General features: G+C 42.5%; 1 protein-coding gene across 1 annotated transcript in view; it reads right to left on the bottom strand.

The window, feature by feature from the left end:
• myo15b (myosin XVB) overlaps positions 1-17,228 on the bottom strand; it is a 126,743-nt gene that overhangs the window by 81,771 nt on the left and 27,744 nt on the right. The window contains exons 11-14 of the mRNA XM_086273304.1: positions 16,595-16,653; positions 13,126-13,249; positions 12,934-13,029; positions 11,806-11,937 (exon numbers count right to left, since the gene is read on the bottom strand). Coding sequence (XP_086129430.1) covers positions 11,806-11,937; positions 12,934-13,029; positions 13,126-13,249; positions 16,595-16,653 — 411 coding nt within the window. The remainder of the gene's footprint in view (positions 1-11,805; positions 11,938-12,933; positions 13,030-13,125; positions 13,250-16,594; positions 16,654-17,228) is intronic.

The raw sequence follows: 17,228 nt of genomic DNA, 5'->3' as shown, positions 1-17,228 counted from the left end.
TTAACAGTCACCAGGGCAACTGCTCTGGTTGCAAAAAACTATCGCACAATTCACTGGTTATTCCAGGCAATTCTGTGGAATCTCTGCAGAGGCCCCTTTACAGCAGTGTTGATTGTATTAGCGTGCACCTCTTGCTTGCACACACTGTGCAAGCTAGCACCGGACAAAACAGTTATGAAGATTGCACTGTATGTGCTATATGTCATGTATCTTGTAGCCTTGTAGCCTGTTGCACTTGTAACTTGTTGTTGTTGTCACATTTAATTTGAATGGATTAGAATATTAATTTATGTTCCATATTACAGTTTGCAATATTATTATATAATTTTTGCATAATTGAGTTTATTATATAATTAAATGCTTCATTATTATTTTTCTCAGAATTTTATGTGTTATATTTAAGTTGCTTACTATGCCACGCTGTGAGAAGTAATTTTATTTCATACCTGGCTTTATTTACAGTGGGATGTTTTTAAGAGTAACAAGCTCCTTCTTCCTCTTTCACCATGAATTGCAATGTGTCCACCAGACTTACATACCTCACTAGATGTGAGTGGGATGTGACTGGTTCTGTTTTGGTTAAGTCCTAAGTAGTCGTGATTTTGAACTGTTGTAGTCCTGTTTAATACCGGATCAGTTCTGGATTGGATTTAGGCCTGGAGACTAGTGGCTAGGCCACTGCAGAACCTTGATATCCTTCTTACAGGATAACCACTCCTTGGTTATCCTGGCTGTGTGCTTTGGGTCATTGTCAGTTGGAAGACCCAGCACGACCCATCTTCAATGCTCTGACCGACAGAAGGAGGTTGTGGCTCAAAATCTCACAATACATGGCCCCATTCATCCTCTCCTTAATACAGTGCAGTCACCCTGTCCCCTTCACTGAAAAGCACCCCCAAAGGATGATGTCATCCTTCTTTTTCCTCCAAACACAGCGAGTGAAGTTGAGACCAAAAAGTTCTATTTTGGTCTCATCTGACCACATGACTTTCTCCCAGAAGGGCCCTGGACATGTGATGACTTGAGAGGGGAACCTTCCATGCAAAGCATGACTTCAGCTGTGTCAAAACCACCCGGGGGATTAATAAAGTTTTATTTCATCTAATCTAATCTAATAACTTTAATGTCAGCCAAACCGATTTACTCACAAACAAATAAAATACTGAAAAAAGCCCAACAATAACATTTTTAGGTTATCTACGTGACTTATATATTATGTTTAACTTGAGTAGCGAAAGACTGCAAAGAGCTGAAAATGATGTGCCGGGAGTTTCGTCGAGCCATTCTCGGCGGCTCCAGTGACCCTCAAGCTCCTGGCTAGCTATCGAGCTGGTGGGTAGCAGACGTCTCCGAAAATGTCGGAACACTTTTGCAAATGTGTGATATCTTGGTGAACCGAGCAGATATTTGAAGTTTACGTAGCTACATTCTCACCTGAAAACATGTTAAAACTTTATTTTGTGACCCAGAAAGAGTAATAAGAGTAATATTAAAAACTTAGTAGCAGCCGCCATTGTTGAAGACTGGAATTGGCTGGGCCGCGCTATGAATTCTGGGATATGGTGGACCACGAAGGACACACCCAACCCATCCTTCAAATTCGGGGAAAAGGAGGAGACATTTGTCGGCTGCATTCGGAGGAGCCTACGAATTTGGACAGCCTTCGTCACGTTGCTGTGACGTAATCGGCCTACAAATGCGGCCTCAGGACGATGCAGCCCATGAATTTGGACACTCCCATGACAGCGTAGTGTTCTACCGACACTGACCTTTGACACCGTGGTCCCAGTTCTCTTCATGTCATTGACCAGCTCCTCCAGTGCAGTTCTGGGCAGATTCCTCACCTTTCTAATCATCAGTGATACCCCAAAAGGTGAGATCTTCCATGGAGCCCCAGTCCGAGGGAGACTGACAGTCGTCTTTAGCCTCTTCCATTTTCTAACAATTGCACCAACAGTTGATATATTTTCACCAAGCTGCTTGGCAATTGCCACGTAGCCCTTTGCAGCCTTGTGGAGGTCCACAATTTTGTCTCTGATGTCTTTTGACAGCTCTTTGGTCTTGCCCATCGTAGTAGTTGGAGTCTGACTGACTGTTGGGTGGACAGGTGTCTTTAAAGAGCTCAGACAGTGGGGGGCGCTCGTGTGCAGCTATGGAGTAGACGTGTTTTCTGTGCTCTCCGTGCCTTCTCACTCATAAAGTTGCACTTTAAGTTTATTTCTAGCTGGGTAGTTTTAAAATCTGTTTCGCGGACTGTCGGAGCCGATCTTTTGTCATCATGCCGAAGAAAGATGAGAGCCAGAGGGATACGTCCAAGGCGAGCCAGTCGGCGGCAGGTAATGATGCCATATTAGCGGCTATCGCTAACCATGGAGCTGAGCTTTCCAAAATAACCTCGCTCGTGGACGGGTTGAAGAAGTCTGTTGAGGGCCGTCTCGATGCAATTGATGCAACGCTAACTTCTCTCCAAAAGAAATATCATGAGTCTGAGCGCCGGTTTGAAGACCTTGATGAAGCTATGTCCGCTAACGATAGCCGATTAGCAGCGCTGGAAGCATCGTGCAAAGAGCTACAGGTGGTTAACACTCTCCTCAAAGCTAAGATCAACGATCTGGAGGGGCGCTCTCGCCGACTCAACGTGAGGATTGCTGGAGTTAAGGAAGGGGATGAGAAAGGCAGCCCTACCGACTTCGTTGCTAACCTACTTCCAGAGCTTTTGGGTCGTGAGAACTTCAGCAGGCCGATAAAAATAGACCGAGCCCACCGTAGCCTGAGACCGAAGCCACAGCCCAATGAACGGCCACGTGTCATCATCGCTAAAGTCCACAACAACCGTGATGTGTTTGACATACTACGACTCAGCAGGCAAAGGTCTCCTTTGCCGTACCGCGGAGACAGAGTTTCCATTTTTCCTGATTACACTGCGGAGGTCTCGGCGCAGCGGCAGGCCTTTGGTGGTGTGAGGAAGCGGCTGATTGACGCCGGTGCTAAGTGCTCTCTTCGCTTTCCCGCAAAGCTCCATGTCGAATATAACAACACATCGAAGACTTTTATGTCGCTGGAGGAAGCTGCACGGTTTGCTGACTCCATTGGCTCTGCAAATGAATAATAATTCACAAGTGACTTACTAATTTCACGACATGTTTACATATTTGCGCATTTTCTGCAGTAATGTTCTCTACCCAGCTATGTTGAATGTTTTGATCCAACATCTTTGTCCTCAGCTAATCAATGCGCAATATCAAGGTTTTTTTGGTTTGCATACTGTGATTTACATACTGTAGAGTACATGTCTTTCCCGCACTGAAACGGTGTACAGTGCCTATTTTGCCTATTGGGTTTTGCTTCTACAGTATTTGTGTTACGTTGTGATATTGGGAATATGCACATGTTTCTGTATGCTCTGTCTCATTTCTGCATATTTGCAGTTTTGTTGCAACGGTTAAAGTTTTATGTCCATCTAGATATTTGAGTTGGATCTTTCGTACTTGGTGCACAATTTTGTTTTTCAGGTTTGTTAAATAGATTATATGTGGGGCGCACGGGGCTCCATGGTATTTTTTTTTGAGTATTAGCGTTCAGTCAGGCTGGCCCTGGTTCCCGGCTGCCTCCCTGTTGGATATTGGGGGTGTTCCGCTATCTTTTTTTCTGCGGTTTGTGGGGTGGGTGGGGGTGGGAGGGGGGGGGTCTACATGTTTCTAAATATGTGTCGTTTTTGTTTTTTGATGTAAGTGCCAGCTCTTTATTTGTCAAACCTCAAAGCCTTCATTTTGTCCTTCCACATCGTCGTACACCATCCACTCACTTAAGCTGGGGATGAGCCACATCACTTTTACGACCTGGAATTGTCGGGGTATGGGCAAAGCTCTTAAACGTGGTAAAGTATTTTCGCATTTAAAATCTCTGTCTTCTGATATAATTTTTTTACAGGAGACCCATATCCAACCTTCACAGCAGAGGCGATTAAGATCGGTATGGGTGTCACAGGTGTACCAGTCCGCCTTTTCTTCCAGGGCGAGAGGGGTTGCCATTCTTGTTCGCAGAACTATTCCTTTTATATTCAAAACTCAGATATGTGATCCAGGTGGGAGGTTCATACTTGTTACAGGTACAGTCAACTCCACCCCTGTAGTCCTCTTGAACATCTATGCCCCTAATTTTGACAACCCTGACTTCTTTAGTAAAATATTCAATCTTGTCTCACAATACAATGACCATAATATCATTATCGGTGGTGATTTTAATTGTTATTTCGATCCATTGTTGGATAGGTCCTCTGCGTCCCTGGCCCCAACCTTGAGAGCTGTTTCTGTACTCAATACTCTTACTAAATCTTTGGACTTGGTTGACATTTGGAGGCACCAGCATCCGTTAGAAAAGCAATACTCTTTCTTCTCCCCTGTCCATGGCAGTTTCAGTAGAATTAACTATTTTCTTATTGATTCCAGGCTTATTTCGAAAGTGGTTAGTTCCACTTATCACAGTATTTTAGTTTCGGACCACGCACCTCTCTCAACGGTAATTGACTTCAACCTATATACCCCCCAATACAATTGGAAATTTAACCCCTCTTTATATCTAAATAACTCTTTTACGGTTTACCTATCTACTAAAATCGCAGAATTTTTACAATTTAATGATAATGGTGCAGTTTCAGACTCGGTTTTGTGGGAGTCCTTTAAAGTCGTTATTAGAGGTCATATTATTGCTTATCAAGCTTCTCAGAAGAGGGACAAACTCAGGCTGCGTACTAATATTGAGGCAGAGCTGGCTGTGTTGGAGGAGAAGTATCGCGATACCGGGGCTGCTGACACACTTAATACCATTCTCAAATTGAAATATGACTACAACCACATGTTGGGGGAGCAGGTCATGAATTGTATTCGTCGATTAAAACAGAAGCATTTTGAGCTTGGTGAAAAGGCTGACAAGGTGCTTTCCAGACAGCTGAAGGGCATTCAAGCTGAAAGGGCAATACACAGAATTCTCTCTGCAACTGGCCAGTTGCTGTCTGATCACAAGCAGATAAATGACAGATTTCGCAGTTTTTATTGTCAGTTATACACATCTAGTACCATGGCCACAGTTGCTGAAATCACCAATTTTCTTAATGCTTTAGACATCCCGACTCTTCCTGAGGCTGCACGGGGCTTACTCGATGCAGACTTTACGCTGGAGGAAATTAGAAATGCAATCTGCTCCTTTCCTAATGGAAAAGCTTGTGGTCCGGACGGTTTCGGGATAGAGCTTTATAAGACACATATTGACGTTATCGCTCCCCTGCTACTTCGGATGGTAAATTGCGCAGTGTTAAACGGCTCATTCCCTCATTCTTTCTACGATGCCCATATATGTCTCCTCCTGAAAAAAGACAGAGACGAAACTAATGTTTCTTCCTATCGTCCCCTAAGTCTTCTCAACTCGGACCAAAAGATAATTGCTAAAGTCCTAACCAACCGGTTAAATAAGCATATAGGCTCTATAATTCATCCGGACCAATCGGGTTTTATCCCCAATAGATTCTCTTTTTCTAATACTAGATGTCTCTTAAATGCGATGTACTCAACGACACTGCCCAATTCTGCGGTGATTTCACTCGATGCCCAGCAGGCTTTTGACCAGGTGGAATGGATTTATTTGTTTGCTACTCTTGAAAAATTTGGTTTTGGGTCGAATTTTTTGAATATGATTAAGTTGCTTTACGCTTGCCCTCGTTCCTCGGTCCTTACCAACCATGAGAGGTCGCTCCCGTTCCTCTTACACCGTGGGACAAGGCAGGGTTGTTGCCTCTCTCCAATGCTTTTTGCTTTAGCTCTTGAGCCGTTGGCCATTGCCATCAGAGCCAATTCCCATATCTCTGGTATAAATTGTGGCACGTCAGAGTACACCATCGGTCTGTATGCAGATGATATCGTATTGGTTCTTTCAGATTTAAAGATCTCCCTTCCTCCACTTCTTAAGCTGATTGACAGCTTTGGCCACCTATCAGGGTTCACCATAAATTGGAAGAAGTCTGTTCTTATGCCGCTGTCGTCTGGTCTGGGCCCTGATTTCCTGTCTAGTTTGCCCTTTAAGGTCTCCCAGGATTATTTTTCATACCTGGGTATTAACATCCCTAGGAACTTAAAACTCCTCTTCAGGCTTAATTATTCGGTTCTAACTGATGAGCTCAAGTGTATGATAGATAGGTGGAAACTTCTCCCACTTTCAATGATTGGCCGTATCAATATAATCAAAATGGTTGTGCTCCCTAAATTCATGTACCTATTCCAGAACGTTCCTATTTTTCTCAGGTCTTCCTTTTTCAAAGTGTTGGATGCAATTATCATGCCTTTTGTTTGGGCCTACAAGCCCCCCCGCATCTCGAAGTCTCACTTGCAAAAGCCCTCGGACGAGGGTGGTCTGGGCCTTCCAGTTTTCAGACATTATTACTGGGTCTGTAATGCCAGAGCCTGGGTCTTCTGGAATCTGTCTATAGTTGGTGATACTGTGGGATGCAGGTCCAGCCCTAAATGGCTCGAATTGGAGCTTAGCACTGCTATCGACCACACTGGAGCATCCTTGCCAGCTATCTTATTTTCAAAATCGGTTATTAAAAGTGCATGTGATGACTTTATTCTTTGCAACTCCATAAAAATATTGAATCAAATTAAGAGAATCTTGAACCTCCCGGTAGTGTCAACTTTTGCCCCGATCTGCCACAATCCTAGCTTTACGCCTAGTACAATGGATGCTGCTTTCAAACAATGGCCTGTCAAAGGGTTAATTGCTATAAAGGATCTTTATATTGACAATCATTTTGCCTCTTTTGCTCAGCTTCAGACAAAGTACAATCTCCCTACAAGTCATTTTTTTCGGTACTTACAAATTAGGAATTATGTCAAGCAAGCATTCTCAAATTTAGATACCATCCCCATACAGCATGTCTTTTACAATATGATGAACGAACCTCCCACCTCAAAACACTTAATTTCTCGGCTTGTCAACCTTTTTTCTTTGGCAGCCCCCTCTTGCCATATTAAAGAGGCTTGGACAAGGGACACTGGTTTGGTTATCTCTGACGATCTATGGGCTGAAGTGTTAAGTCGGATAAAACTATGCTCTGTTAACGCCCGGCTTCAGTTAATTCAATTTAAGGTTGTCCATAGACTGCACTATTCCAAAACCAAATTGAACAAGATTTTTCCTAACGTTTCCCCCAAATGTGATAAATGTAAACTTGTGGACGGTACTCTTGGCCATCTTTTTTGGTCCTGTTCTACGCTTACAGCCTTTTGGACTAGTATTTTTAGTTTCTTTAGCACTGTTTATGATAGGCAACTGTATCCTGACTGTCTTATGGTGATCCTGGGCTGCTCCGACGACTCCTTGGCACTTCCCTTTGCTGTTCAACAGGCCCTCATGTTTGGTATGGTGATTGCCAAACGTCTGATTCTGGGGGAGTGGAAATCTGCCTCCCCTCCCTGCTTCAAGAGGTGGCTCGAGGAGATGGTCTCCTGTCTATACCTGGAAGAAATTCGGTTCTCTACGTCTGATTCCATGGAGAAGTTCAGGAAGATATGGGGGCCCTTTATAGACCACATTAAGAAGGACAGTCCACGCCCTGGGTCCTGACCACGTTGTTTTAACTGCTTGCATTCTGAGCTGTTGCCCATAACTGTTTTTGCATGATTGTTATCAGCTCCTCCTAGCGATCTTTGGATTTGATCTTGTGGATTGGACTCACTAGATTGTGAGTTGTTTGACATGTATACCAGTTGCTTTGTTTGCTTCTCTGCTGTTTTTAATAAGTGCTGGCCATGTACCCTGTTGTGTGGTTTGTTGCTCTGTTTTGTTTTTTTGTTTGTTTGTTTTTTGGTTGTTATTGTCTTTATTGTCTGTGTTCTTCTGTCCCGCTGTTTGTGAATGTGTAAAAAAATTTTGAAACTTGCATAAATAAATACATAAAAAAAAAAAGAAAAAAAAAAAAGATGCAAAACCTGTATGCATGTCGTGGTCCTAATATCGGTTGGCTTTGTTGATCCCGTTTGTGTTTTGAGTGTAACAGCCCTCTCCCTTGGCCAGTTCCCGCTGTGTTTTTCCCCATGTGTCCCTGTGAGTTGTCTTGCAAGTTCCTGGTAGGTGGGGTTAATCAGTGCAACTGAAAGCACCTGACCAGTCTCCTTGAAGCATTTAAGAGCTGACTGTTTCAGCTCTTCTCCATTCAGGGAGACAATTCATTGTGTTATTTGTTCGGTTAGCTTTGGCCTGATTGTTTTAGATTTTATTCTATACAACATCAGGCATTCTTAGCATTCAATAACCCATCCAGATACTGATACACCAAGAACACTGATTAGCAAACCTCATGGAGTACTACAGTTTTCTACTTTATTTGGTTAATAATTTTGTACGTTTTGGTCCAAGTGGTGTCTTTTTAATTATTTGTCATGACCCTCAGGCTGGACTCTGACACTAAGTTCTTCATTTCCTCATGCCAACTGTATTGCCCTGTCTCAGTTTTCAGGTTTTTTTTTTGGTTACTTCCTGTTATTAATGTTAAAGTCCTTATTCCCCATGGAAGTGCATCAGTGCCTATGGAATTGGCAACTTGCACATCTGAAAGGGCGCTATGAAAGCTGCAAAGTATATGCAGGTCCAGACGATGTCTTTTTCAGGGAAGGCTTTGCATATAAGAACAGTAGAAGAGTCTGGCTGCTAAAATTACTTGCCTGCAATCATAAAATGAAAATAGTGCATTTTCTCAGTTTAAATAGTTAATGTGTTGTCTATGTTCTGTTGTAAATAAAATATGGATTTGTGAGATAAAAAAAAAAAAAAAAAAGAGCTCAGACAGTGGCTACTAATTTAGATTAATAAGTGGAGTAGGAGTGGACTTTTGAAAGACATATTAACAGGTCTTTGAGAGCCAGAATTCTTGCTGATTGCCAGGTTGTAAAGTACTTATGTGCAGCAGTGCAATATAAATAAATTCTTTAAAAATCAAACAAATAATTCTTGAATTTTTTTTAAATGCTGTCTCTCACAATGGGAATGCACCTACAATGTGAATTTCACACCCCTCCATGATTTCTAAGTGGGAGAAATTGCAAAATCGCAGGGTGTTCAAATACTTATGTTCCTCACTGTAAACCTCTAATTCAGACACAGACCATTTGTAAAAACAGTACAAGTGTGGACCGTGGAAGCCACCACAGCCCTACAGGACTGTTTTGACCACACGGTTTTGGGTATATGTGCAGAAGGATCAGACTTGGAGGGCCACACATCTGCCATACTCTCATACAACTTTTGTACTGAGAGTGTAACAACAACAAAGACTGTTAAAGTGTTCCCAAAACAGAAGCCATGTCTCAACAGCGAGGTGTGATCTCTATTAAGAGCATGTGACAATGCCTTCAAATCAGGAGATCAACAAGCCTACAAAGAGGCACGCCAATCTCTGCTAAAGGGCTGAAAAAAGCCAAACACAAATGCAAACAGCATATCGAGGAACATTTCTGTCATGGAACGGACATATTATAGTTGTTTAGAAGTGTTACTACCACCTAGTGGTAACTAAGCAGGATGTCTTTTTTTGTAGAGGAAGTGGACTACAGGAAGTAGTGTGCTCTTCTGCTGCTGCAGTGAAAAAAATTGTAATCTGATGGCAATCTCTGCAATCCTGGTGTTAAAGTCCACAATATCGGCTTCATCCGTAAGTTCCTATACATATAATGTGTATTAGTAACTATTTTGGGTTAAATCATATGGAGGCAGGTATTTTTTCAGCAGATGCTTCATTTGTGGTCATGTATCTTTCACTAGAGCAATGTTATTCTCCAGTGTAATGGAACATGTCTTCATTGTGTATTTTGTATTCCTTTTTTTTGTACAGTTTTATAAAAAAGAGAGAGAGAGAGAGTTTATTTTCATTATTAAATCCTGCCAAACACAACAAGCGGCCTGTTTCTTGGAGGATGAAGTGCTGGGAATAAAGAATGTTAAGCTAGCTGTATAGCTGAAATTACTTTGCCTGCAACAAAATTTAGTGAGGACAGCATAATTTCAACAAAACAACTCCAGAAACTAGTGGCAGGGGATCAAGACACTTACTGGCTACACAGATAATCGCACACAAACAAACTCTCCGGATATCACCTTACCCGACACCCTAAACCAGTTCTTTGCTCGCTTTGAGCAAACTAAACAGTGATACCAGTAGCAGGAGGGACAATATCCCCATCCAGCTGGAGCAGCATCAGGTCAGAACCACACTGTGCAGAGTCAATGCGAGGAAAGCAGCTTGTCCAGACAGTGTAGCAGGAAGAGTGCTTAAAGCATGTGCAGACCAACTAGCAGAGGTTTTCACCACCATCTTCAACCTCTCACTGCTACAGTCTGTAGTACCATCCTGCTTTAAGTCAGCCACCATCGTTCCAGTGCCCAAGAAGAACACGGTGAGCTGCTTGAATGACTATCATCCAATTGCTTTAACACCAATAATCGCCAAAATTTTTTGAGAAACTTATCATGTCACACATTAAGGCTGTCATTCCTGCAGACCTCAATTCATACCAGTTTGCATACAGGGCAAACAGGTCAACAGAGGTTGACATAACAGTTCTTCACACAACCCTCACACATCTGGACAGTAGTAACAGTTATATGAGGATGCTGTTTGTGGACTTCAGATCCTCCTTCAACACAGTTCAACCCTGCAAACTGGACACTGGACTTCCTGAGTGACAGACCCCGGGACGTCAGGATGGGAGAGCACACCTCCTCCACCCTCAATCTGAACGTAGGCATCCCACAGGGGTGTGTCTTCAGTCCCCTCTTATACTCATTTTTTACCCATGACTGTTCTCCAATTCACACCAGTAGCACCATTATAGCATTTGCTGATGACACTACTATCATAGGATAGTCGAGAACAACAGTGATTCAGTCTGCAGAGAGGCGGTTCAGCACCTGGGCAACAACAATAACCTGTATCTGAACACAGCCAAGACCAAGGAGATGATAATTGACTTGAGGAGAACCAAGCGATTGGAGCACTCTACCCTCTACATCGATGAGGAAGAGGTAGAAAGGGTAGAAAGCTTCAAGTTCCTCGTGGTCTCGGCCAACCTTACCTGGTCCACCTCAAAAACAGCTAATTAACTTCCACCACTCCACCATCAATAGCCTTCTGACCTACTGCTGTACACTCTGGTTTAACTGCTCTACCATGGAGGACAAGAAAAAACTGCAGCGGTAGCTGAGGGCGGCAGAGTGGGCAATAGGCACTGCACTAACCTTCCTCAGAGACTTTTATACTGGCAGACTTCAGCGGAAAGCCGGTATCATCATCAAGGACCCCTTACACCCTGGACACTCACTTTTTTCCCTCCTTCCCTCTGGTAAATTGCTACAGGTCGATCAGGTCAACAAACAGACGCAATAAACGTTTTTACCCACAGGCTGTCAAACATGCCTAACCTCCACCCTGATTGAAGGTTAACTGAGCTGTTAACCTTTTTGGATATTTTCACTGTATTTATAAATAACATTCCCACCTATTTATAAACCGTACTTATTATAGTATAATGCAACCTCTAGTCTTTACCTCTTACTCAGTGTGCACTACCACTGATTACATTGCACCTTATATTAAACTGATCACTTGCTCCTTGGACCTGATTCTTTATATTACACCCTACAGCTTATATAACTTGTATACAACTTGTCTATATCTGTGTGTGTGTGTGTGTGTGTGTGTGTGTGTGTGTGTGTGTGTGTGTGTGTGTGTGTGTGTGTGTGTGTGTGTGTGTGTGTACGTACCTGCGGGAGGCAGGTCTGGTCATCCAGTATCCGGAGGATGCCATGTGGCTTGGAGGAGATTAGCTCCAGACAGGAGTGGAAGTGCTTAAGTGGTACATGATGCCAATGGATGTGTTCTGCACTGTACTCCTCCTGCAGGACACAGACACAGTGATACAAACTGACGTCAATTAAATGGCATGAAAACATTTATAAAAGATGCTCACCATGCTCACACATAAAAAGTTACAAATCCTGATTTTATTTTTAAAAAACATCAGGAACTAATTTCTGCTACATGGATGGCTGCCAATCCCTTGCTCCACTCTCACTGGTGAATAAGACCCCGAGATAAACCCATGCACTTGAGGCAACAACCTCTTCCAAGAGTTGAAGTTCGCATTCAACCCTTTTCTAGCTAAGAACCATGTTCTTGAACTTGAAGGTGCTCATTCCCCCTCCTCTACACTTTGGCTGCAAACCTTGTCAGAGAAAGCTGGGGGTCACCACCTGAAGAAGCCAACAGTACCACATTATCTTCTGAAATTCTTTGGGCCAACAACATGAAGAGCCTCCACCACTTGGCTATGCCTAAATATTTTGTCAATAAAAATTATGAATGTAATCAGTGACAAAGGGCAGTCCTGGCAGAGCCCAACACTCACCAAAAAAAATCCTATTTAATGCCAGCATTACAGACTATTCTCTTTCTGCAGATGTACAGGGTCCAAATAGCCTGTAATAATGGGCCAGACATCCCATACTCTTCCAGCAAACCCTATTGGACACTCCTCACCCCGGCAAATTGGTCCCAGGTGAGAGGCTAGACAAAGAGCAAATCGTACAACCCATCTATGATGTTGTAGGTAAAGCTCTTAAATTTTAAAGGCAAATCTTTTTTTTCTCCCAAAAGGTCAACTGAATTTAAATGTTACATTAAGTTGAAGCATTCAGCAAGTCTTGTGAAATATCTACCAGGGATTGGGGATTTTCTTTTTCCTTTTTTCTTTTGTAGTAATTCAATAATTTAATCAAGTTATAGCATATTATTATGATATTTCTAAATAATTTATTCAGAATACGTAGAACCCGCTTGTAATGGGTGACTCTGATGGTTGATAATTCATGGGCAGTATACAATACACTCACCTGTTCCTGAGTGATTACTGCCTTGTTGACAAAATGCTGCAGATGCTCATTGGCAAAGTTGATACACAGCTGCTCAAAGCTGTTCACTCCCAGGTTCTGCATAAGATCACAGGACCATTGTGAATTTATCTGCACAAGAATATGCTTAATTACTTGCACGTTTCCAGACCAAAGTCCAAACTGGACACTTACCTCAAATCCATAAATGTCAACTATGCCCACGGTGCTGTCCATTTCTGTGGGACTCAGCCATTCATTAATCTGCTCCACCAACCAGTCAAAAAGAACAGAATACAAGGCTTTAGCAATGGCATCTCTAGAGAGGAGAAAAGAAAGGAAAACAGAGATAAAAGTCACTTTACTGCTCTCAGATAGAATTGAAAGAAGTGGGTTTCAACCATGGATGGTATATTAAAAGAAAAACTACTTTTGAGTGAAATTATAGGAAAGATATTGTAATTTTTGAAGCTAGACCCACATCTTGATAGAGTTTAAATATATCTCTGTTCTCAGTTGCAAACATTTTGTCCAGATCTGTGCCCACATTGAAAGACCAAATTATCCTATAAACAGAAACTTAAATTAGTGATGTATAAACACCCTTGCATAAATACTAAATAGACTCAATGCGTCACTTTGCTTTACCTTGGTGATTGAAACTAAGATGGAATGCTTACGAAAATAAATAAATAAAATTAAAAAATATAAAAAGTGATTTCCCCCCCTGTTATAACATCAATTAACTCTTTGGAAAGCTGAGTTCAATTTCTCCAGCTACACCCAGGCCAGACTCCTGGAGTAGTCCAAAAGATCCTTAAAAGCCTAGACATCATGCCACGATCCAAGGAAATTCAGGAACAAACGAGAAACAAAGTAATTGAGATCTCTCCATTTAGAAAACGTTATAAAGCCATTTCTAAAGCTGTGGGACTCCAGTGAATCAGTGAGAGACACTATCCATAAATGGCAAAAACATTGAACAGTGGGTGAGTCTTCCCAGGAGTGGCTGGCCAACCAAAATTATCCCAAAACCGCAGTGACCACTCATCCAAGAGGTCACAAAAGACCCCAGAACAAACTCCAAAGAGCTGCAGGCCTCAGTTGCCTCACTTAAAGTCAGTGTTCATGACTCCACCATAAGAAAGAGACTGGGTAAAAAAATGGCCTAAGACATTTGGGAAAATACTCTGTGGACTGATGAGACAAAAGTTTAATTTTTGTGCCATTACATTGGCAGGGACCAACAGTAAAATATGGTGGTGGTAGTGTGATGGTCTGGGGCTGTTCTGCTGCTCAGAAACTGGAAGACTTGCTGTGGTAAATGGAACGATGAGTTCTGCTGTCTACCAAAGCATTCCGAAGGAGCATGTCCGGACATCTGTTCATGACCTCAAGTTGAAGTGTACTTGGGTTCTGCAGCTGGGCAAGAATCTAAAACACATCAGCAAGTCCACCTTTGAATGGCTTTTGAAAAAAAAAAGAAGACTAGTCAAAGTCCTGACCTGAATCCAATTAAGATTCTGTGGCATGACCTTAAATAGGTGGTAATGTTTGAAAACCCTCCAATGTTGCTGAATTACAACAATTCTGCAATGACGAGTCTGCCAAAATTCCTCCACAGTGCTGTTCAAGACTCATTAGTTATCATAAAAACTTGATTGCAGTTGTTGCTGCTAAAGGATGCCCAACCAGTTATTATGTTTAGGAAGCAATCACTTTTTTACCATGTAGGTCATGGGATGTTCACCTATCATGACCATTGTCCCTAGTCGTTACCAGACGTACTAGTCATTTAATCCAATTGTTTTACATTTTAATTGATACCCAATGCTAGTAAATTTTCGTGTCCTAATGTTATGCAGTCATCGGCCATCAGATGCAGCATCGTTGTTGAGAAATGCATTAATTTGGTGATCTCAGCTTGATCTTTTTGTTAACACTAATATTCTTAGTTCTCTAAGTATTATTGCTAGTTAAAGAAGAAAAAAATCAGATTGCTGATACAAGTGACAGAAAGGTGTAACATGGTGGACTAGTGTTCCCTGTATTAATTCATCTCCATGTTATTGTGTGACGTTGCACTGGTTTGGGAGTGGTTGTGTGTGTCACAATTGCGGTGAGCCAATGGCTGTAATGGAGTTGGACTAATAGGCAGGTGTAACTGATTGCACTGATATGCTAGTCTACTTCAATTCAATTCAATTCAATTTTATTTATATAGCGCCAAATCACAACAAAAGTCGCCTCAAGGCGCTTCATAGATACAGAGAAAAACCCAACAATCATATGATCCCCTATGAGCAGCACTTTGGCGACAGTGGGGAGGAAAAACTCCCTTTTAACAGGAAGAAACCTCCGGCAGAACCAGGCTCAGGGAGGGGCGGCCATCTGCTGCGACCGGTTGGGGTGAGAGAAGGAAGACAGGATAAAGACATGCTGTGGAAGAGAGACAGAGGTTAATAACAGATATGATTCAATGCAGAGAGGTCTGTTAATACATAGTGAGTGAGAAAGGAAAAACTCAATGCATTATGGGAATCCCCGGCAGCCTACATCTATTGCAGCATAACTAAGGGAGGATTCAGGGTCACCTGGTCCAGCCCTAACTACATGCTTTAGAAAAAAGGAAAGTTTGAAGCCTAATCTTGAAAGTAGAGATAGTGTCTGTCTCCCGAATCCAAACTGGAAGCTTGGCCCACTTATGGCCCACACGACAAAACACTGTCGTGTTACTTTGTCTCTCTGTGCAGGTATGTGATGTGATGAAATCTAGGATGACCTGATATGTTTGGGATGGATGGTTTGTTGCACTGAGAATTGTATAGTGAAACTGGTCAAAGGAGCTTGCAAAGAAAAGCGTCTGGACTTCTTTAAGTTGCTTGAAGACGTTTCACCTCTCATCCGAGAAGCTTCTTCAGTTCTAAGGTCAAATGGTGGATCATCAGGGGGTCCTTTTGTCCCTCTGTGGGGGGATACTCCCACTAGGTTTATATCTGGGACTCTCCACCATTTGACCTTAGAACTGAAGAAGCTTCTCGGATGAGAGGTGAAACGTCTTCAAGCAACTTAAAGAAGTCCAGACGCTTTTCTTTCCAAGCTCCTTTGACTACGATGACCTGGATGACTGAGAACCTTCACAGACATATAGTGAAACTGGTGTTACTTTGTCTCTCTGTGCAGGCCAGGGCCTATTATATGCTGCAGCCTAAAGGTAGTTAAGTTATGGAGGCTGGAGTGATTACTGGCTGTCCTCTTACAGGTTGGTGGGTCTTAGAGGACAACTGCTACCCCTGCTAAAGTGATCGACGTCTGGACTGTGTGTGGTTTTTTGTACTTTGTACTCAAATGGGACACTGGACTGTTTTATCTTTTATTTTTGGATTACTAAATTAATAAATTATGCTGCTCCTCTATATCTAAAGGAGACAGTTGTCTCCTGGGTAAGGTGTTCCAACCAGGCATGCCCTTCTGGGAGAACACTAGTTAGACACAGTAGATGCTGGAGAGATTATATCTATCAGATGGCCTGAAAACGCTTTGATGTTCCCCAGGTGGGCTGGAGGAGAAAGGGAAGTCTTGGAGGAAGAAAATGGATGGATGATTTTATTCTTTATTACTGAAGAATGTGATCAATCATGAAGAAATAGCTTAGTTTTCGTACCTTGATTCTATGGCACTTTCCACAGACAGGGGGCAGTAGATCCTGTCATATGTGGTCTCCTGTGGACAAAAAATTAATCAATAAAAACAAGCTAGTGATTTGTGGTTTAATTTCTCAGGGTGTTTTCCAAGAACAGAGGTTACCCAGGTAGCGGTATTTCTGCTATTAATTGTGTCACTGCCTAGCTACCACATTTTGAATATGGCCTTCATTAATTGAGATGCTATTGCTTCTGTAAAACCTGGATATTATTATCCCTGGCAACAGACAGCAGACAATAAACTGAGTCACTTGATTCCCTTTTTTCCTGGAAACTCTTTGTGGGGGAGCTGTCATTTCATGTTGTAAAGGACTTTTGTATGTATATTGGAATAATTAGGCATCATATCCATTTCTGCTTCGTCTGGACCTACCTCAATCCGCTGGAGCTCAGAGTGAGCCTCAGCTGCTGTGCCAGACCCCCGTCGAGCTGCCTGTAAGCTCCGACTCATGGCCGTGATTGCTGATTCAGCTTGACCGGATGGCTCACCGGCCTCATTCGGGGCATGGTCTGCAGTGACACTGCAGGGGAGGCAGATGCACCTACATGGCATCCACAATCACACCTCGCCGTCTTAAAGTCTATGAACTCTAA

This window comes from Aulonocara sp. 'chitande type north' Nkhata Bay, linkage group LG18, assembly GCF_057382095.1.
Source record: "Aulonocara sp. 'chitande type north' Nkhata Bay isolate Kocher_YH1m ecotype deep benthic linkage group LG18, A_spYH_male_GT1.1, whole genome shotgun sequence".
Lineage (NCBI taxonomy): Eukaryota > Metazoa > Chordata > Actinopteri > Cichliformes > Cichlidae > Aulonocara > Aulonocara sp. 'chitande type north' Nkhata Bay.
This window is presented reverse-complemented; position numbering and strand designations above follow the sequence as displayed.